General features: G+C 45.5%; 1 protein-coding gene across 1 annotated transcript in view; it reads left to right on the plus strand.

Moving 5' to 3' along the window:
- Positions 1–20,710, plus strand: part of LOC119443113 (high-affinity choline transporter 1-like) — a 42,117-nt gene extending 21,407 nt beyond the window's left edge. The window contains exons 5-7 of the mRNA XM_037708267.2: positions 14,472–14,689; positions 18,185–18,386; positions 20,163–20,710. Coding sequence (XP_037564195.2) covers positions 14,472–14,689; positions 18,185–18,386; positions 20,163–20,710 — 968 coding nt within the window. The remainder of the gene's footprint in view (positions 1–14,471; positions 14,690–18,184; positions 18,387–20,162) is intronic.
- The last annotated feature ends 1,486 nt before the right edge of the window (positions 20,711–22,196 follow it).

Genomic DNA, 22,196 nt, shown 5'->3' on the forward strand with positions numbered 1-22,196 from the left:
CTCTTCGCCTCGTTCTGATGAGAGCGATCTCAACTGTCCGCCCGGCGTCGACGGCGAGCTGCGGTTTGTAATTCTCTCTCCACAGCAGTCTGCCGAGCCCGACGATGCTTGGTTGTAGCCGCGCACGTAGCTCTACGAATCGCTTCTTCAGCAGCGGTTCGTACCTTAGGAGGAGACGCCCTAACGTGTACCGAAGAAATACCGGAATACGTGGCGCACGCCTCACATCGGGATTGCGTTTATTGCGCGCCTCGTCTTAATCGCACCTTGTCGTCTGCGCCTGTTCACGCGGCTTTTGCAGGCGCCTTAACTAGAAAGCCCCACCATACTGGCGGAGGCTCAGGTCGTCTGCGCCTGCGCACCTACCTAGGGCGCCTTTATACACTCTTAGCACGGTAACGTTTACGTTAACCTATAATCGCGAGTAACTTATAACTTAAAGGCTACTCGGTGACTAAAAAAACTTTATCTTTGTGTTTTCGTGAATTTCCGCTGCGTCTAGACGTTACATGTGCCGAAGCGTATATTTTAAACGTTACTGCAACGTCAAATGTCTTGTAACCTTTAGATTGTAACCTCTAAACGAGTTGGAATCGTGGCTTAGGGGACCTACTGTATGGATTAGAAGTTTACTTATTATTGTGTCGTATTGCGATCCTGATGTGGTGTTTTTAGCTGGGACTAACCTATAAGATATGTTGTGCGGCCGAGGGAATGAGGCAGGTTGGACTAAATTAATATTTTATTGACACCAGTGGGGATTTTGGTTTCGCAATGTAAAAAAAAAATTAAGCTTGCACGAGCGTATGCTCAAGAGAGACAGCAGCAATTCATTCGTCCCTGATCTCTACTGCATACGTACCATTATAATCTAAAAGGAAGCCACAGAAACAGTGAACATACATCGGAGAATATTGTGGCAAACGATGTTGCAGCATGAATTATCACTACGGTTCAAAGTGATGGAAAGCACCCCGCTACCGCTGCAGGCATTTTAGGCTGTGGTATAAACATAGACTTGTGTACCTGCACAAAAATTAAAGCGGATAAATTATGGGGATTGAATGTGTATTTGTACCCAATATTTTTTTTATTATTTCCTTTTGTATTAATGCTCCCTGTATTTGCGTTTGTTTTATATTTTCCTGAAACGCGACACGTACTAACAGCAGGCGCACACTGAAGGTCGCACGTGGCGCACGCTAGAGTACTGTAAAAGCTCGACGACCGAAAGAATCAAAGCGTAGATCGAATAACTAATCTGCAGGGCGTGAAAGATGCCTTGTAATCAGACTTACTTGTACACTGCAACTGAATGTTTTGCCACCGCGCTTTCTTTTTCTTCTTTTCTTTCTTTTTTTATTTTTCACGTATTAGAGGGAGTGGTTCCTAAATTACAGCAAATTTTGGGTTCATTAGAGAACGCCAGACACGCACCAATTTTGCCCGCTCACTAACACGCGAGAAAGACGCCGGTTCATTTACATGACAGCGGGCGACAGCCGCTCTAGTAAGGTCTCGTAGAGAGATGAGCGTGCGCTCACGGTGGGAGGCCACAATGGCGGCCGGCCAAATGAGCAGGGTGAAAACATACAAATACAAACAAACAGCAACATCCTGAAACATTAAAATATTAGCATCTTGATATATATGGTCCTGTGATACGTTGACGGAACAGCAGTTTGATTACTATATTTAGTTGCGCTAGATGCGGGGCGTAATCAAACGCGCTTCAGCTTCAGCCAAACATGAGCGCTATCATATCTCCTCTGCATTGCGCAGCTCTCGCGATGCATGCCGGGAAGAGTATCGCCGGTGGTGTCATTTTAAAACGGTCGTGTCGCGCTTTGTTTAATCACTTTACCCACGTTTTTCCGGTCTCCGATTTGGTGGCGTGCGCTTACCAAGCGTGTTGTGTGTCTGAGTCACTCGTGACGGGTGGTGCAGTTACTAAAACGACTCCTAAAAGCGCGCGCGCCGCTGAAAAGAAGCCATGACGCCGGGCGTGGAGCAGGGACATGTTTGGCGTGCTGCGTGGACGCTGCGACAAAACGCATTGCCGATGGCCAATGGTAAAAGTTCTTCGCTTAGCTGAGAGTGGTGAGCATCGTTTGTGTTGTGACTGCTGTAATGAATGCCGAAGACAGCAATAAATGTGACCTAGGTAAGCAATGCTTCCTGTTCAACTATTTATTTGCTGGTGTGTGTCTGTCGTAAATTTCACCGTCAATTCATGCTCATGCTCGCACTGTTCACTTTTATTAAGGTGACCGACTTGCTCGCTTCATAAACACTGTTGTTTAAATATTTTTTATTACTATCAGTTACCGTGTTGGTTATTAGTTTATGTTGCACTTTTGTGCGGACCCACAACATTGTCCTCATGTAGGGAACTGGTGTTTTGTGCTGATATTCAGTTTGTAATCACTTGATATTGCGTTTTGACTGTTAAACTGTCACATTATTGTGGTGTTGTCTTTTGTACTTGTACTGGAGGGGAGCACGAACTGACTTGAGAATTCATTTTCGTTCAGTTTTTTTAATCTTAAATTTCTATTGTTACTGACATTTCCTAGACAGAAGAGTATATTCACCTTGGGCGTGTTTAATTATTTGTTCTGTGGCAGTTTTTCATCTGTTTGTGGTTTATTTATGTCTATTTCATTACATGTTAATAGCTGTTGTTTGCAGGGCGACGCTAACAAGTGACTATGAGATTGTAAGATTACTTTTCTGTCATTGTAGGCTCCACTACACAGCAAGGAGATGAGATCGTCCTCCTCGTGGAACTCTAAAACTTATATGTATTTGTATTTGAACATATTGTACACGAACCTTCAACATTTCTCTTTTTTTGTCCCATTTTTTGTGATGATGTAGAAATTTTTGCTGCCAGGCAGCGCTGTACTCAGAGGTTTTTTCATTACTGCTTCATGGCCGTGAAGAAAAAAACAGACCAAGGCAAAATGTAATTTTGCTTGTGAAGGGAAAGCTTTGAGTTACCTCGTTTTGTATATGCAAATAAAGTAATCATGACATTTTCGCTAAATGTTTTGTGTCAGCTTTCCTTCTCAAAGCTGCTACTCACATCATTTCCAGAATGGGGGTGCTGCCGTCTCATACTTCTATGATTTTTTTCGATACAAGAAATGCTGCATGCAGAAATGCGTATTCATTCTGAAATGCGCCGCCTTTTCAGATGTGCTTTCCACTTGTGCAAGATATAATTATTAGAAATCTCACTATCATGGGATGACATGATACTTTTTGCAAAAAAACTTTCAACATTGCCCGCAGCAAAAAAATATGTTGTGGGACGAACCTGTATACGATGCATTCATCTATACAAAAGCAACATACTGTGTATTTCATCAATTATTTTGTGTTTTGCACATTTAATCCAATATTACCAAGTATGTGCCAGCTTATGATGCATCGTGCATTCTATACTAATTCCGGTAAGCTGCCTTGCGTAAATGACCTGCGCTGTAAAATAGCCAGGTGGCAAAGGTTTACACGTTGTTCACCAGTCTGTCCTTGAATAATACAAAACAGAATTTCAGACGAAATGTTGATTTTTGCTGAACAAGTTTTCTAGTCATCGCAACAAAATTTCAGCAATAATCATTAGTACAAATTGCGCCAATAAACTCGAACAATCATCATTAGTACGACAATTACCAATGTTTGACTGATTAACATGTAAATAAACAATCGTGGTTAACGGCAGAACTGGTCAAAATGCACTCCATATCTGGTTTCTCGAAGCAATCTGCCACAGAATAGTCTCAAAAACACATACTGCGAACATGCCATAAAATGCATTGCTGTTCCAGTTGAGATATTTACAGAATTTTGCAGCAAACATCCCATAAAATGCATTGCTGTTCCAGTTGAGATATTTACAGAATTTTGCAGCAAACATCCCATAAAATGCATTGCTGTTCCAGCTGAGATATTTACAGAATTTTGCTGGAGGTTGTGCAGAAAGAATAACTGAAACAGCAACGCACTTCATTGCAGATTCAATTTCTCGAAATTGCTGCTAGGCACAGTCAAGGCAAATCCGTATGCTTTCAGTATTGGCTGCCTTCAATACGCTATTACATGTCCGCAAAGAAAAGAAAATAGCTAATTAGTAAAATTTTGTCCCTAAATGTATTGACTATCGCGCAAATGCTGTCTGTCGTCGCTATGAAGTTTTCACAGCAATAAAATGTCATTTTGTCTTAAGACCTGAATATTTTTTACTTTTCGACACAGAGTCATGTCCAAGAAATTGGGGCATAACCCCTTCGGCCATTTTTAGGAACCTTTTTTTGTAAACTTTCGTATAGGCATCCAGTCTTGTATGTTTTCACCCGCGCGGCCTTCAGCGCATGCACATAAATTTTGTACATTGCTCCTTCGGCCATCCATTGAACTTCACTGCAGGGCACTAGCGTAACTCACTGAGCATTTTCAGAAAAATTGTATTTCGGAAGATCAGCCGAAGTTCAACAACTTCCCGTTAGCTACGTCGAAAGGATAGCTTTTTCCGATAACATAAGCTTTTACGACACTTAGTCGTAATTTCCCTGCTGAGTTATAGCGGTGCTTTAACCTCGACCAAAGCGTTAATATAACGGAGCAGAGAAGCTATGACTTCTAAATTTATTTATTTATTTATTTATTTATTTATGTATTTGTTTATTTTAAATAATAAATAAGTGCCTTAAATGCCTATATTTTCAGAAGCGAGTATCCTCCTGACGTTGGTAACCGAAAGTTGTGGAAATTCGGCCAATCATTTGAAGTAGAATTAGTATGAAGTTCTGCTCAGTAAGTAAAGCTAGTGTATTGTGGTGAAGTTTGGTGGTTGGCCGAAGAATCAATGTCCTAAATTCATGGACAGGCGCAGAAGGACGCACGTGTGAAGCCTTGCAAGACTGTACGTCTACACAAACGGTTACATGCATAAAGGCTACGTGTACCTATACTAAAGGTTACTATATAGTAACCTTTAGTATAGGTACACGTAGTCTTTTATATCATAGGTGTACAAAATTGTGAGAATATGCCCCTTTATCAAAACGTTTCTTGAGTAAAGGTTACAATTTTATTTCCAACTTATAGGTTACAAATTTGTGAGAGTATGCCCTTTATTAAATGTTACTTAAATAAAAGTTACTATGTAACTTTTCTTTATAGGTGCACAAATGTGTGAGAATATACCCCTTTAGTAAACGTTACCGTGCTAAGAGTGTAGGGCATTTTTCTGATGCTGATAGCAAGCGCTTGCGTGGCTCAGTTGTAATGTATCCAACTCCCACGTAGCGGTCCTGGGTTCGATCACGGTAGAGACCGGGTACGTTTTTTTTTGCATTTTGGGCGGTAGCGGTTAGGCTACGTCCACACTTGGTCTCGAACCAGGCGGAAGCGGCAATAACTTCGAAAAATCCGCCCGCCTAGGCGGCGAAGCGGGCAGCAAACCAGGCAGCGAGCAAAATCGGTCTTTACCAATTTTTTCGCAATGGCGAAGCGGAAACGCGGCGGAAAGTCATTTCGCTCGACCGGAAGCTCCACTAGCATGTAAACATCCAGTCGTAAAATTGTACATGGCACCAAAAGTGTAGACTGCGATGGTGATCGACTTGATCTAGATCCACCCCTTGTTCTACGACAAGAGTGGTACTAAAACGTGCTATCGGCAATACTCGCGATAGTATTGAACATCGCGCGACTGGAGGTGCGGCAACGGAGCCTTGGCGCGACCCAACTTCTCGCGCTTTTGCAAAGCCGGGCGAACCCACCACCGCCGCTTCCGAGGTGTCCGCTCCTTCTCTTTATTCATTGTCCATTTCTAGGAAACAAGTAGCTAGAAGTATAAAAAAATTTCTTCTCCCACTTCCATGGTAGAAAAAGGTTGGGCAGATTCCTCGTTGGCGCTCCGTAATTCTCGCATGGGCGCGGTATGTTGCAGAAGTCGCGGGGCGCTTTTTTCGTTGCGGGGTGCTTTTCTCGTCGCGACGATAGATTGGGAGCGTAGGTATCACGTAGGACGCGCCGGATTCGGCGAGCCCCAGCGCAAGGGCCAGCCGGGGTTTAGCTTTGGTGTACTGGAGGCGCCGCCAATAATACGAAATGACGAAATGTTTTTACAACCTGTAAATAAAAGTTATTAAAGAAATATAATCATGCCTAGGCACCAACCTGTGACGCAGCGCTACCGTGCCCGTGTGAGGAGAATTACGGAACGCCAACGAGGAATTTAGTGAAGGTCGCAGATGACACGCGAAGTTGCGCGAAATGATCACTTTTGATGACGGGTGGGTCAATGAAGGAACATACGGCTCGAAATGGTGCGATAATGAGCACCACCACGCCGACAAACGTACGCAGACTGGATGGATGTGGGAGAAAGGGGCAGTGGCGGCCGCGGCGGTAGGAAAACAAATGTGAACAATTTGGACATCCGCGGAAAAGATTTTCCGACCGCTTTGGCCTTTCTTCCCGCTTGCCGCTTCCCAAGTGTGAACGTAGCCTTACGCGGTGGCGGCGGCGGACAACAACGCGAACCGAAACGGCGATTAGAATGAGCCCATAACAGCTTACACTGTAAAGAAGTTGCAGTTTCGCCCGAAAGGTGAAGCATCAATAGGGATAGCACATTAGTAGAGAGCTATCGGAGTAAGGATAGTAGTTTTATCGGCTGTATAAACGTGGACACCTTCGCTTACTAACTGAATTAACAAGCATGGTGTCAGCGTGCACAAGCAAACACTCGCCGATCCCACTCGACGACCGCAAACAACCGCTGTCAAAACGCTGGCGTGAGCAAGCGCAGCAGCAGCAGCGAGCGAAGGTTTGTGGGGTCTATAGCCACGTTTACATGAATACGACAGAAGCGTATCGTAACAACTTTAAAGCGTATCGCGTCTCATGTAAACGAGGTAATTGGCTAGGAAGGCGTATCGCCAAACAAGGGTAGTTTGAGATGGAGAATGCGCATTTCAGCGGCGCATGTAAACAGAAGCGTATCGCATCAGGAATTATGAGAAAGCATTCGCTGCGGGATTACAACCAGCCAACCAACCAGCGGCGCGGCCGTTGCCGCACTGCGAGACATCAAAAGAAACATGGCGGCTCAAGAAGCAGGTGCGTCGCACGGTCCTATTGCTCGCGAGAAAGTGTCAACTCGCGTTTTGTTTACGCGCGAGGAAACAGCATCCCTTTTAGCTATAGTTAGTGAGATGAACATGAGTTAATTGCTGGATTCCCGGCGTCAACGAAATCAGGCACACTTTCAAAAAAGACAAGCCGAGATGGCGGCGCTCGGCTACCATTGGTCTTGGCAGCAACTGCGGACTCACTGGAACAACCTGAAGTCCAGATACAATAAGGTACGTTTCTAATTTTATTTCTTCTCCGTCTCGGCCTGTGTGATAGTGTTGGTTGCTTAGAACACCTTTCTGTTTCTTTTAACATGCCCTAGGAGCTGCTAGAGCAAAGCAAGAGCGGCGCGGGAAAATCCACTTGGCAGTGGTTTTCTGAAATGAATGCTCTACTCGCGCATCGTGCTATGAGCCAAGCGCTGCATTACGGGATCACCAGCAATGAGCCGAACGAAAATGAAGACTCCCGAGCCGGTAAGCGAATTCAACATAACACTCGCGTACTTTTCGGACAGCGCGAAAGCGCGTAAAAGTTCGCGTGTACGTTGCGTATGCACGGCAGCTCGCAGCTGTTACGAGGCGCGTCCAGAAGGTGCGACCAAACAAACTACAGGGGGCAAAGGTTATGTAGACAAGCTTCCCGCGAAAAAGATTACCAACTGCGATTACAGCCGAACAGACCGATATCCCTATGTGTACCGCTCGATGCTACCCGCAGATCCCACTGCGGCGGGCAGCGGGCGAGTTCAGAAACTTCTTTTCCTAATGTTGTAGACTCGCGTTTAGGAGTATGGCCTTTACAAAAAATATGTGGTCATTTGCATGCTTGGCGCTAGCCACTTTGCTGGAGAAGCCTAGCTCTGTTTGCGCCAGTAAATTAAATTGTGCCACTGCGGACATAATCATCATAACTGGGGAATCAAGCATGTTGAATGTAATGGTGCTCTTGTAGGTAATGCCTAATATGCATTTGTTCCGCCTTCTTATTGTAATTAAATGTTAAAACTAGCATTTAGCACCAAGACTGCGCAATGCGCGCTTAGAAGGCTGTTTTTTTCGCAGACACCTGTGCAAGTGAAGCTGATGACGACGCCGAAACGCTCTGAAGTACACAGTCCTGTAAGTCACGGGTTTTTTTCTGTTTAATCACGTACGCCCTTTAAGAAACCTTTTTCGTGCTCACCTGGGCAAGAAATCAAAAACACTTGAAACATTCTGTGAACGTTAACTTGGGCAATGCGATTGTGCTACTAAAAATTCATTCTAGTGCCTTAAGCTGTGCATAGAAAATTTTTGCTATGAAATATGTACAATTTTGAGTGAATTAGCATTACAATTCGACGTCACAAGATCTGCGATGCTGAAATGGCAGAAAATTAGGGAAAACCAAAGCAAACCTTTTTTTTCCTCGCGAGCAAGTCTTACAATTTCCATGACGTGACAAGCGAAAAGAACAAAATGTTCTGTACTAGAACTAGTTTCTTGTGACAAAGGTTAACTATTCAACTGCTTGTGTTTGCGTGCAGCCCCAGAAGCCAGCTGTTCACAGCCACCAAGGAAGCGCACCACACACGGCAAGCACGCGGAGCTGCGTGAACTGTTCGCTGATCAGCAAAGCAGAAGTGCCGAGCTCTTAAGACAGCACACGGATTGATATTTCAACAGCTGCGGCAGCTTTTACAGGAGGAACGGAATAACATGAATCAACTCATGGCAAACATTACAACCTCCTTCCTTCAAGGCACTCAAGCCCTTTTGTCACAAGTGTTCAGCAGACAGATGCAAATGACAGGCCACCAGCCAGCAATGTTCAGCTTTCCTGCACAAGGACCTTTCGTCACAACAGAGGTGGCCTCCAATATCGCAAGCTTCCAACCATGTCAACCATCAAACTCTACGCAAGATATACCAGCGCAACCAAACTTTCCTGGCTCAACCACATCAAGGTCTCCTCGCTCATAGGTGACTCATATGAAGTGTGTTGCATTGAGTGCTAGAAACAGTTGGTGCTCTCTGATGTTCGTTAAAAAAATTGCCCACAGGCACTGTAGTACTCTAGTCACTTTCGTTTTTTTTGGGTGGATCGCACTTAATACAGTGTCAATATTTTTTGTTTGTGGTCTTCATAGTTTAGGCAATCTGTGGTGCTGTCTCACTCACGTTTTGTTTTGCTGTACCCATACTCATTTTTTGCTTGTTTTATCTCAAGTAAGGAAGCTGTGGTGTCTAGCCATTGGTTATTTTTTTCTCTGGGTCGACTCATTTGTAGTTGGCTCATAATGAGTTGGCTCATAATGTACTTGACTCATAATGAAATATGCCACGATCGGCGCTACTGTACAACCTTGCAGCGCGCTCGGCCACGCGCTCGCGTGGTGTAGCTCATACTGAGCGCGATAGTACATATAATTGCTATCGCAAAAAAAACTAAAAAACTTAGAGCGTCGTTTCACTTAGTGAAACCATGTTACGCGCAAGCGTATGGCTGCCAATCCTGTATAATTGCTAGACGAGGGGCCATATTCACAAAGTTTTTCTTTGTAAGTTCGCTTTGCCATTGGCTAGACGTCTTCGCTAATGATATGTCTGGCATCCGCATTGGCTAAAATTGATTCTTACAAAGAATTGTTGCTTAGGATTTTTTTTTAATTCGGGCCCAGTTTCTGCCGTCGTCGGCGCCGCTATGTTCTCTAGAAAGTGCAAGGGCGATAACATTGTTACCGCGTGCCGTACCCTGTATGCGCGAGTGAAAGCGTGCGGTGCTGAGCCGACGATAGCGGCTCAGTCTCGCGCGCGCAAGGGAGGAAAGCGGGGAGGGAGCGCTTCGTCTTCCGTCGCGCACTTGGCTCCGAGGGGGGGGGGGGGGGTGTATTGCGGTAGCAGCTGCGTATACCTAAAACCCCTTGATGTTGGAAAGTAGCGGCACTCTTTGATCTACGCCGCGACACCCTCGCCGGAGCCGTCAACCTCCTCTTTTTCTCCCCCTGTTTCGCTGAGCCAGTGCCTCCGCCACGCTGAATGGCTGCGGCGCGCAATACTACCCCGTCTGGTGACCCTGACCTCACGAAAACGGCGCGATATTTCCTTTCGCGTATTTTTATTTCGTCGTGCCCGCAATGCGCCTTCCAAGCGGTGGTCGCCCTGCCGCTCCGAACGTGTGTTTCCTAGGTTTTCCATCTTTCCGTGGGAACCTGCGCTTCGTTCTCCGTGGAAATGCCTTGCTGCTGCGCGTTTCAATGCATCAGCGGGTCAGAGAAAGGGCTAGCATTATTTTTTTTTGCCCCGAGGAGAAAGGAATGCCGTGCGCCGAAGCAGTGGCTCCATAGCATCGGGAGTAAGGATTTCGCCTCTTCTAAGCACGTCGTTCTTTGCGAGGTGAATCTTACAGCTTTTCTCATATTTGTGGGTGAAGTTGCATGGAGATTTTATTGCTATGTGCAAAACCGGACTCTTCGTTCAGTTGAATACAGAGCACCTATACCTGTACATATATTAGGTCGCTGAACTTTTTTTCTTACTCTTCGTGCCGTGACAAAGCTTTTTTTGTGCTTTTGCGTGCGCTTTAGTTTTCAAATGTATTTAAGTGATACGTTAATGCCTGTAACTCCTATTTTGTAATTGTGTGTATGTGTCTGTGCGTGCGTGTATGTGCGTGCGTGCTTGTGTTCGTGGGTGCGCGTGCGTGTCTGTGCTTGTGTGTCTGTGATCCATGCGCCGGACACTTGTGAAGCCAAGGAACTGTTTTACTTTTATTGCGTGCTGCTTTTATCCTTACAAAGTTTCAATACGGCGAACATTTTTGTTTATTTTTGTTTACGTACACTTGCGAAAGCATGAACCCCAATATATAAATAGATGAGTGGTGTTTCCCTTTACTTACATGTATAATAAAAATGTGCATGCTTGTGCCGTCTTCCTGTCCAAGAGTGCAAACAAATTCAAATGGAAGAAATTTGCTTCTTACCATGCATATACTCAGAGATCACTGTCATGTTTCAGCTCCATTTGACTATCAGGTTTAGCCGAAAGTATTGCAAGCTTATTGAAAGAACAAAATTGAAGCCCGACGCAGTTCCTTATTTGTTCTCGGATCAGCCGGCGCCAATAGAAAGAAACCTCCCGGCAAAGAGATGCGAAGTTCGCAAGAAATGCTGAAAAAAAACGGAAGGCACTCTGCAATGATATTATACTTATAAATTATAGTATTCGTTCACGTACCGTAACTACATAATGAAATTCAATGGACTGCGAAATTTGGTTATAAATGAAACCGTAATGTGGAACAAATATTAAAGAAGGAATAGACATACCGCGCTGAAATACGGAGAAAATTACAGTTTAGTTGCTATATATCCCGTAGTTGACGTGACACTTTTTTTAACCTCCTACCGGTACGGTCCGCAATCTTCGGCGCCGCCTAGATCATTCTGTAGCGATTTTCATCGTGGAAAAAGGGCAAATAATAATTATTTTGTTGAAATAAACTAAACAAATATTTTCTTTCCTGCATATAGGCTTATGAACGTGAGTTGGTTAAGCGAAAGCAAAAAGTCAATTAACAACCGCTTAATAATATTTGTCAGCAGCCGTGAAGTAAATAGCCATACACACAGAAGCGAAGTTACGTATCGGGTGTGTATTATTCGCGGATGCTCATAAGTACAAGGCACGCGCTATTCATAATCTCCCTGAATTCTGATAAACATTACATCTTGACTTCTGTCAGTTCATTATCAAGTGTCATAGTCTTAGAATTTTCCGTTGAGCAAACTTTTTTTCTATTTCTTTTTTGAATTTCTCGTAGTTTTATCGTGCCCGAAGACAGGCGCGTGCGTTAAGTTCTGTATTGGCTCTTTCGCAAACACAGCATGTATTTTGCACAATGGCATTGGTACAAAGGCTTTAGGCCCAATACTTTCGACGAATTCATTTTAAATAAACTAACACTTCTTCTTGCTTACGTTCTTTCAGCTTTTTAGAGCCACGATTATGAAACAAATCCTTTTGTATATTCTGCGCTGCTTACATTATATGCGCTGAATACACCTCCGCGTTACAAACAGCCCAAATGGCGACAGAGGTACACCGCTCAGCCACTGCTTGGTACACATATTTTCGGAGTGCTTCCACTTGTTTTCATCGAAGCGTCTTCAAATAAAAATTGTCACGCCGTTATATCGGAAGCATACTTTCGTCATGACAGTTTCACAAGAGTTAAATTCCCATACAACGCTTCAAAACCCGCCGGGGTTGCTCAGTCAGCTAAGGCGTTGCGCTGCTGAGCACGAGGTCGCGGGATCGAATCCCGGCCACGGCGGCCGCATTTCGATGGAGGCGAAACTCGAAAACGCCAGAGTGCTTGCGTTGTAGTGCACGTTAAAGAACCCCAGGTGGTCAAAATTTATCCGGAGCCCTCCACTAGAGCGTGCCTAATAATCAGAACTGGTTTTGGCACGTAAAACCCCAGAAAGAAGAAACAACGCCTCAAAGGTCCGAATAAACAAGCGCGCGCATTGATTCGAATGCCGCTGCGGCGAGCCACTGGAGGGTTCAGCGTGCCGTGCGCACCGCGCCAGCCGGGGGAGGGGACAAATCCGAGGAGAATTGAGGAGGAAAGCGCGCGCAGAGGAGAGTGTCGTTGCTTTCAAGATCAAGGGGTTTTAAGGTCACTTCTCTCATACCCGCCAACCCTCCTCTCTAGCCACCGTAGCTCCTCCTCCGCGACGCTTCGCCTCCTGTCTCCTTCCCCGTAAGGTCCCTGTATTTTTCAAAAGTAGCGCAAACTCTTCCTTTCCGCGCCGTTTCCTCCTCGCCCCTCCCTCTCGGCCGCCATTAGTGAGCGAAGCGAGCGGCCGCTACTGCCCGCTTCATTTCGTATCGCATGCGGCGCGTTGATGCGCTTGCTTGAAAGGCGACTGTTCTGGGTGCATTTTCACAAGGCTATTCGTAAGTAAGATATCTACGTAAGATGTGTAGTACCTTCAATTATTACTAGAATCTGCGTCACTCAGACGAGGAAAACGCAAGGTAGAACAAGTTGAACGCAATCCTAAGCAGTCTTTACTACTGCTGATCGTTTCACGGAATCGAATGGTGTTCTCTTTACCTGACGCATTTACGAAAACAAAGAGCTACATCAAACTATGCACACATAACACATTGGAGACATTTATCTGCTAAATACCCTCAACGTGTTCTTTTTTCTTTTTCCAAAATGCATCCTTCCGCTTCCTTCGCGGCTTCAAACGTTGCATCGGTGATTTCACCGGCGAGCCATGTACGCTTGCTCATAAAAACAGTAGCACTCATGTATTATGTGCGGTTGAGGTGTATTTTCCAGAGAACTCAGTTTGTAGAATCTTGTATAATTAAGTATTTAGTTACAATACCCCCTCCTCCTGTTACAATGTCGAGGCCACAAGGGACGATGGTTTTTCTTGCGGCATGTCATGCATTTCTGCTCACGCGGCCACATGCATTGAAGCTCTGTTTCGAGTTTATAGAGCTGAACTTGATGCCGTATAGGTGGCTTGAATGTAATTGTCGAGTGTAAGTAGATTCTTGTTTTAGGAATCATTCAGCATGGTTTCCACAATACCGGACCGTTTTCTGTCTGGAAGGTGATGCCTGTGGAATGAAAAAGCTAGCGTGCTTCGTTACAAGCCAGAAATAACTTGCCACTGCTAACAATAGAAGCTCGTAAAGAAAGGCCTTTATGACGCCGCCCACGCCCTTTTTCTGTTTCATTTCTCGCACAATTTGCATAATTTTGGATGTTTATTGTAAATGATAAATCATTTTCCATGATAACTCTGCATTTCATTTTGACATTTTGGATTTCCATTTGCTTGTTTTAATTATGTGGCAGTACATTTTTCATTTTAACATATGAACGACGACGCGGGTCTGCTGCACACGGCCGAACCTAAATTGTTACATGATGAAAACATATTTGCTAATATCAGCTATGTTTTACTAGTATCGGCAAGGTCAACCGGAAAACTTGAAACGTATTTGCCACTAAAAATATCGAATGTGTGACATCAAAAGAAGTTATTTGTTTATCCTTGTTTCCTATTATCCCAAACTGCTTTTTTGCAGTTATGATCAATTTACATTCTCAAGATGGAATATTCTTCATCAGGAGAGAAGTGCTGTTTTGAACAGCACAGTCGCGAAGCAACTTTGTTCTTTGATTGCATGTCATGTCCGACACATTCATATCAACCGTATTGCTTGTTTCCACTCCTCGAGTGCATCACCCAATGATTTGGCTCGGTGAATGAGTAATCAGCAACATTGTCTGTTTTCACGCAGACTTCACGGCCTTGGGCTACAGCGGCGCACACAACCTGTCCAAGGAACTCAGCAAGGACATTCTGCCGCAAGCGATGCACTACATGACGCCATCCGTGGTAGCCATCCTGGGACAGCTCGCCATCACTGCCTCTGTGATGTCTTCGATGGACTCGTCCATGCTCAGTGCTTCGTCGCTCATCACAAGAAACGTCTACCATTTCATCATCAGACCCACGGTGAGCACAAAGCTAAAAAAAAGCCCGCCTTGGTTGCACACTGACAACATAAAGTCACTCACTTCAAAGAGGTTGGCCTTGATCTGTGGCTGGGTTGTTCTGCTGATCAGTACAGACGTGCACACGGCTACACAGAGCGGGCGAGTGGCGTGCTCCGGGTTTGTCAACGACTACTACCGTTGACCACTAGTTTCGATATAACTTATAACTGGGCATGCACTGACTGAGCAGTGCTGAGAGATTGAAACGCGATACTCGGGCGTGTGGCTGCCTGGATTTTTATGCGCCAACTGTGGGAACTGGGGACACCGAGCTGGTGTGTCGCATGAAAGCGAAAGTGTTTGTGATGCAGTGTGACCTGCGTTCGGTCCTTCAGCGCTCACCTGTAACGCAAAAAGCGCCGGCCGCCATGCGCTCTGAGTATCGCGTTTCAATCGATCAGCACTGTACATGCGTGCATCCTTCTGTTTTTTTTTTCTCTCTGCCTCTTTCATTGCGATAGCAACTATATGGACACTCCAGGCGCATTTGTGCCATCGGCGTCGCCGTCGCCGTGATGCTCCGTATAACGTCCAAGGGCGCTAACATCGCCGCCGCGCGCCGTATGCTGTATGCGCGAGTGAAAGCGTGCGAGGGTGAGCCAACAATGGTGGCTCATCCTCGCTCGCGCAAGGTAGGGAACGCGGGGAGGAAGCGCGCTGTCTTTCATCGCGCGCAAGGCACCGGGGGATAGCGAGAGAGGGGCGGGGGCGTGCAGCTCCGGCGGCTGTTGCGTATGGCGTGGCCGCGTGTGCCTTGTCTTGAAAGTGATCTGCGATGGGGACAGATTTCGCCGAGTGCGGATAGATTCGTGTGCGCCGTGTCTTCGCCGCTTAGTTCGCATTGAAGCGAGAGGCAGCACAAAGGTGAAGCGCTGCTGCTGCTGCGCTTCCTTACTCCAGCGTTTTGAGAGTGACTTTCCGCGGCCATCGAGTGAGATGTTTTCATGTTTGCTTGTGAGCGTATATTACCGTGCTCGTTAATTTGGTTAGTAAGCGAATGTACAATTTTATACGGCCGATTAAACTACTATGCTTACTTCGTGTAGCTGTCTACTAATTTGCTGTTGCAATCGATGCTTCGCCTTACGGGCGAAACTGTTTTTTTTTTGTCTTTACTGAGCGCGTGCACAACCGAAAAGGTGACAATGGGGCGCATTATAATTGTTAAACTGTCCGCAACCAGCGAAAGCGTCCACGACGGCGAACTACAGCTGACAAGAGCGCGCGAGCACAATTATCATTGTTATTATTATTATATAACAAAGAAATGTGGGATCTGTGCACGCATGTGTGGCCGTGCATGCCCATCCATAAGCTCTCTCTCTCGAAACCGGTGCCGACGGTATGTAGACGTACACCACTGACGTAGACCAGAGCAAGCCAGTGGCGCGCTTTATAAGGCTGTGTGGATGGCTGTACGAGCGGGTGGGATTCTATAGCCGCCACGCAGATCCCATTCCTTTAGGATGGTTTTCCGGTTGTGGAGTTTAGTGTCCCAATGCAGCACGCGAGCTGCGTAGACGCGGTAGAGGAGTGCGTGAGCAGTGTGTGTACAGGAGGGTGCGCCCTAGAGAATGGTTTAGAGGAGGGCTGCCAAATAATTTTGTCTACCCGTGATTCTTCAAGATGCACTTCAAGCTATGTACACAAGCGTTTTTGACTTACATCTCCACCGAAATGCCACCACGCAGGGGGGGAATTAAACCTGGGAACTCGTGCTCAGCGACAGATTGCTATAGCCACTGTGTTGCTGCGGCAGGTGGGAAAGAATTTTGAAAACATCTGCGTTCCTATACTTGATGCATGCTAAAACAGTTTCAGTTAATTAAAGCAGTCCGAATCTCTGCACTAAGGCGTTCCTGATAGGCCCCAGTGCAGCGATTGAACGTCAAACTTTGACATTTACGGAAACGGGCTCAAAAAATATCGCCGCCAGTATTGATGGCAAGCGCTGCAAAAAACAATATTGCCGGGATCGTTTCGTGAGTTAAATCAATGTGAGCTCAAGTGGTTCTCTGTAAAGCGCAGCCAAGACACTGCTTTTTCTGGTGCCTAACTACCAGGCAACACCACCTTTACCGCGATCACCTTCTTTATAGTTCCAGTTGTAGTTTTAGCCTTCATGGATAATTATGCACTTGGGTGATCTCTGTGAAAACTTTGGCACCAGATAGAGATTGCATATCGAAATCATTGCAGGCATTTGTGCGTACGTACTGAGCTGACGCAGTTATTGATGTTTGCCTAACAGTTTGTACAGACCTGCTGAAGGTTTTTTGAAAGCTAACGAATAAATTATCGCGATGTTCTATTTCATAATAGAAACGAACAGGCATGCTGCATTTGATTTTTGGGGTATTTTGTTATTACTATGTCAAATTTATGTAGTCTGGTAGTTGGCGTAGAGGAATTAGTCCGGCCTGCGTGGCAAACAAAACACTTTGGACACTCATGAACTATATAGATAACCCTAATCTTTTTCGGTCAATATGGAACTTTGAAGCTTAATGTTGCCTAGTGGAAGCACTTTGGGAGTCTACCTTGCCCATGGACAGTTTACCGCTGGTGAGCTGTCCATACCAGCGGCGGCATGCACTTTAAAGAAAGGCATGGTATAATTTTATGTAGGATGGGGGGTGGGGGGTGCACGCAAGGCGGGATTACGTGCAGCACGAGAAACGCAAACACTTTATTTGAAGTTGTACCAGCTGAAGGCAGGGATGTGTGATGCGCGCGGAGTCTGTGCTTGCCGCATCGAATGACTGGTCTGTAGCAACCGGCCACCTATATGTACTGAACGTCCCAAGCCACTTGTGCCAAAATTTTAAGTTATACAAGTGCCATTTAGCTGGAAAAAACCAAGGTAATCTTGTTTGCCATCAATTGGATCCAGTTAGACTACTTTTTGTATTTTGGCTAATTACGAATTAGTTATTTCTCAATAATCAACTGCTCAAGTATTATATTGAGAGGAAAAGGGTCAATGAAAATACGTGATAAATAAAATGTTTTTCTAAGCTTGAAAGAAATACCTGCAAAATGAAAAAAAAAGTTTTTTCCTGAAGTCTGCTGCGCGTCTCTTATCAAGACCTGCCGTTTCGTCTTGCCGGTTTACCAAAGCATTGCTTACATCGATTCCGACAGTGCGTCCGATCTACACGATTTTTCCTTGCTGCCGGGTTCATATAGTGGTGCACATATTTAGTGCTAGTGGATAAAGAAATGGGAGAGTGCATTTCTAAGGCGCGGAGAGGAGAGGAGATGAACGGTGTAAGAGAGACGCTGCAGAAATCTGCGGTTTTGTGCATGTGCGCAAGTAACACAGATCACGCATCTAGTGTGTTGTATGTGTGGGAGAAAGGCCTTCAGAAAGTTCAACCAGCTTAAACACGTACAGTCTGTCTGCGTTCTCGCTCCTGCGTTAACGCCTTTCCGCCCGCGCCTGACCTTGCAGGCTTCCGACACGGAGATCTCGCTGGTGCTGCGCGGCATGATTTGGGTAGTGGGGGTGATAGCAACGGCCACAGCAATCAGCGCGCGCTCGGTGCTCGGGCTGTGGACGCTTTCCTCAGACATGGTCTACGTGCTTCTGTTCCCACAGTTCGTCGCGCTCTTCTACCTAAGGAAACGGAGCAATGCCTACGGCGCTGTCCTCGGTCAGTCCATTCGTCTTGTTTTGTTTCCCGGCAATAATGACGCCTCGCCAAACTAACAAATCCGTTGTTATGCTGGCACTCGGCGCCTTAGAAATGCTTGGACGTTTGCAGTGCCTATACTGTATGCTGGTGCATATACGCTTAGGACGCTAGTATTTCTATTCAAAGGAGAAAATGTTGATTGGTTTTCGGTCAAGAGAAACGCAACGGAGAGTCATCCTATCTGGGTAGCGATTTATTTAAAAATTGATGTCCTTGAGACGCGTTAGGAACTGTCGGAGTCTTAGAGCAAAGCTCGTCTAATATTCTGGCTCATCCACAGATTATCGCACGAAGGGCAAAAACTTTAGAGTTTCAGAGGACAGCACTCACCGACATGCTGTTTGCAGCCAGGAATCGATTTGAATGCTGGTAGTTGAGGTGCCGCGCGGTGTTACCGCTCAAATTAGGGGGAATAGATGGATGTGCGAAAATGGTAAGACCGTTTTGCGGTTACTTCATATCCGGGACATTATTTTGCACGTTGATTTTATGCAAAATCGTAGCTATTTTAGCGCAACACGTATGTGCTGAATGGGACACATCAATCTTAGCCTAAATAATAAGGTTGTGCGAATAGTGATTTTCAGACCGAAACGAATACGAATCGAATAGTGGAAAAAGCGAATCGCATCGAATATCGAATACTTTTCGTATAGTTTTCAAATAATGAATAGCCGTCATCACAATAACATAAACTGACGTTCACATCTCAGTATTTTTAAAATGAGAAACTTTCTGGTAATACATGTTATGAAGCGTTGGTTATTACAATCACAAATGGACCATTTGGAGCAAAGTAGTAGTTCCTTCGTATCCACAGGGCTCTGCAAAGAGTGGAAATGATCGCTGTACAGCCTGTAAAGTATGGCTACCTAAGGGATGCAGCCTGCTCCACTAACAAGTTCTCATGCTTTATGTTCTTGCTCTGCCCGCGGGGACCAATGACTTACCGTATTTTGGTCCAATTTTATCTTTATTTGGGCGCAGCTCACGCTCTTACATATGCGAAAAGTACTCGAAAAATATTCGTATTTACGAATAGTGACTATTCGAGTCGAAGACTAAATCGAATAGGACACTATTTGGTTCGTTATTCGAAAGTTTCGGATATTGATGATGTAACAAAATTGATGGTATATGAGGGCATTTCGTGTCACGAGCATTTTATAGCTTCAAGCGAAAACAGTATCGTTGGTATATATGACCGCGCGACAGACGAAACACAGAGAAAAGAAAACCCCAGGACGAGTGCTGTCCTGTAGTTTTCTTTTCTCTGTGTTTCGTCAGTCGTGCTGTCATATACCAACGGTACCATACCAACCAGCCGAGCTTTCGACCTTGCCGAAGATAGTATGTTGGCTTACATGTTGAATTGCGCCACATTTGGAAGGAACGCACAGAAGAGGAACACACACAACGGAGCACTCCGTTGTGTGTGCAACAGATAGCAGATATCTGTTATCGGGCATAGAGGGGAGTAGAAACGACCGAAGGAAAGGATCAGGAGAGGTTGGCTTGGGAAAAAATGTCGTCGTTGGAGATGTGAAGGGCCTCTACCCTCATGACCCCATAATGAATACAGCGTCGCTGGCACTTGTGATACTGATGATAACCGTTATGATGAATACGCGTCTTGTTAATGTTCAGTGTAACAACGCAACGTGTTTGTCGGAGAAGCATCGGCTACCATCTCTTCGCAGGAGCTTTTGCTTTGTTCACGCACCGCTCGCGCAGGCTTCGTGGTGGGCGTTATATCGCGGACCCTGTGCGGAGAGCCCTTGCTTCAGCTGCCGGCGCTCATCCAGCTGCCCTTTTACGAAGCCGAACGAGGCCAGCAGTTCCCGTTCCGCACCATGTGCATGCTGCTGAGCCTCACCAGCCTCCTGCTTGGCTCGGCGATCGCCAAGACCCTCTTTCGAGCGGGGGTCTTGCCTGACGTGTGCCGCTCGTTTGTCGAGCCCGAGAAACGGCAGCACGACGAAAGCCCCAGCGCCGCTGCTGCTCCAGCCACAGACGCGGTCCCAGAGGCCGCCTCCACCACCGTCGCCTCCCCACCCTCACCGGTCCTCAGCCCGTCGAGCGACGCGTTGTCTGGGCCCGCTACATCAGGCGCGACTACTGTGGCACCCGAAGAGTTAGCGGAGCAGAAGCACTGGCCAGTGGCACCAGAAACAGCGGCGACATCGCCAACGAGAGAGGCCCATGCGAGCAGCAGCGTGATCGGCAACCACGGAAACCACAAAAAGGGCAAGGGTCAGAAGTCGAAGAAGAAGCGGAAGTAGCCGCTTAATTACTGTGCATCTTTCCACTACGACAGCTGGGGCCCAGCTTGTAGTTTCTTTATTACCCCGCACGCACGCGCTTAACTGTCGGCGCTCACTAAGGCGACGGGATACATATTGACGCAAATTATTAAACTCGTACCATCACGGAAACTTTCTTGCGCTTACCTTCGGACTTGCGCTGTTAAACCTTTGCCAACTAACAGCGAGAAGTATCAAAACATGCATATGCCTCTCAGTCAAGGCTATACCGGTGGAAATTTCTACGCCCAAAGACAATAAGAGTACCGCATAATACAATAAAAGATAAGTTCGTCGTTGTCCTTTCACTTAACTCTTTCCAGCACAAAAACTGTCTTTCTTTTAAATCGTTAGAAAAGGTTACAGACAGCATACCGCACACATCAAAGAATTATTACAACTTTTCATAAAGTTCCTACGAGGCGGTCAGTGCTTGTGACCACGATGCCGGAAGGGTCTCTGCGTAGAACATATTTATCATGTGGTCATTTCTGATGTAGCGGCATACTTGGCGCTTTCCACATTCAAAATTACCTTGTAATTACCGTCATGTTACCAAATATTATATATATATATATATATATATATATACATACACACACAGTCAAACCCAGACATATTGAACCTGAAGAGGATCCGAAAAAAAGTTTGATATATAGGGAATTCAATATCAATCAATCAATCAAATCTTTATTTCCAACATTTTGTTGCAATTTGTTGGGGGTCCTTCAGGCGAAAAGCTGTGTAAACAGCTTGAAAGTGCCTGAAGACCCTTTCTGACAGCACTACAGGCAGCGTACAACAAAATAAAGTATGTAAGCGTACATGGGTTGGATTAATCAAAACATATTAGATATCAGTTTGTGCACAACAGTGGTCATTTGACAGAGTTATTGAAAAGTAAAAAGCAGAAAAACAACGCAACTTCATGTCATAATGAAAACTAAAGTAAATACCATAAGTATACAAAGAAAGATAGCGATACATTAACAACAGTTTATTAGATCTGCGCGCTTGTTTTCACACACAGGCGTCATGGATCACTGGACAACAAAAAATGCCGTCTCATTTCTTTCCGGGTTAAGGCATGAACGTCAATACCTTCGTTTTCATATTTATTGAAAAGAGAAGGGGCATTAGGTAAATAGTACGCCTTTTCGGGACAAGCCATTTGTCCTGGCCACGGGTGCGTTGGTCACTTAACTGCCGTTGTAGTCCTGACAGCGATTTCAGAAGTGAGGAGAACTTTTCAGAGGAAAATAAGTATGAATACAGCAAACGAAAGTAATACACCTCAGTAACTCTGATTATGTTAAATTTGGTGAAAAGGTGTAATGTTGTGTGGAGATATGGAACATTGGCTATAATTCGAAGTGCACGTTTCTGAAGAACAAGAAGTTTGTGCATGTTAGTATTTGTAGTGGTGCCCCACACTAGCGTGCAGTAGTTAATGTGTGACGCAAAT

This window comes from Dermacentor silvarum, chromosome 1, assembly GCF_013339745.2.
Source record: "Dermacentor silvarum isolate Dsil-2018 chromosome 1, BIME_Dsil_1.4, whole genome shotgun sequence".
Lineage (NCBI taxonomy): Eukaryota > Metazoa > Arthropoda > Arachnida > Ixodida > Ixodidae > Dermacentor > Dermacentor silvarum.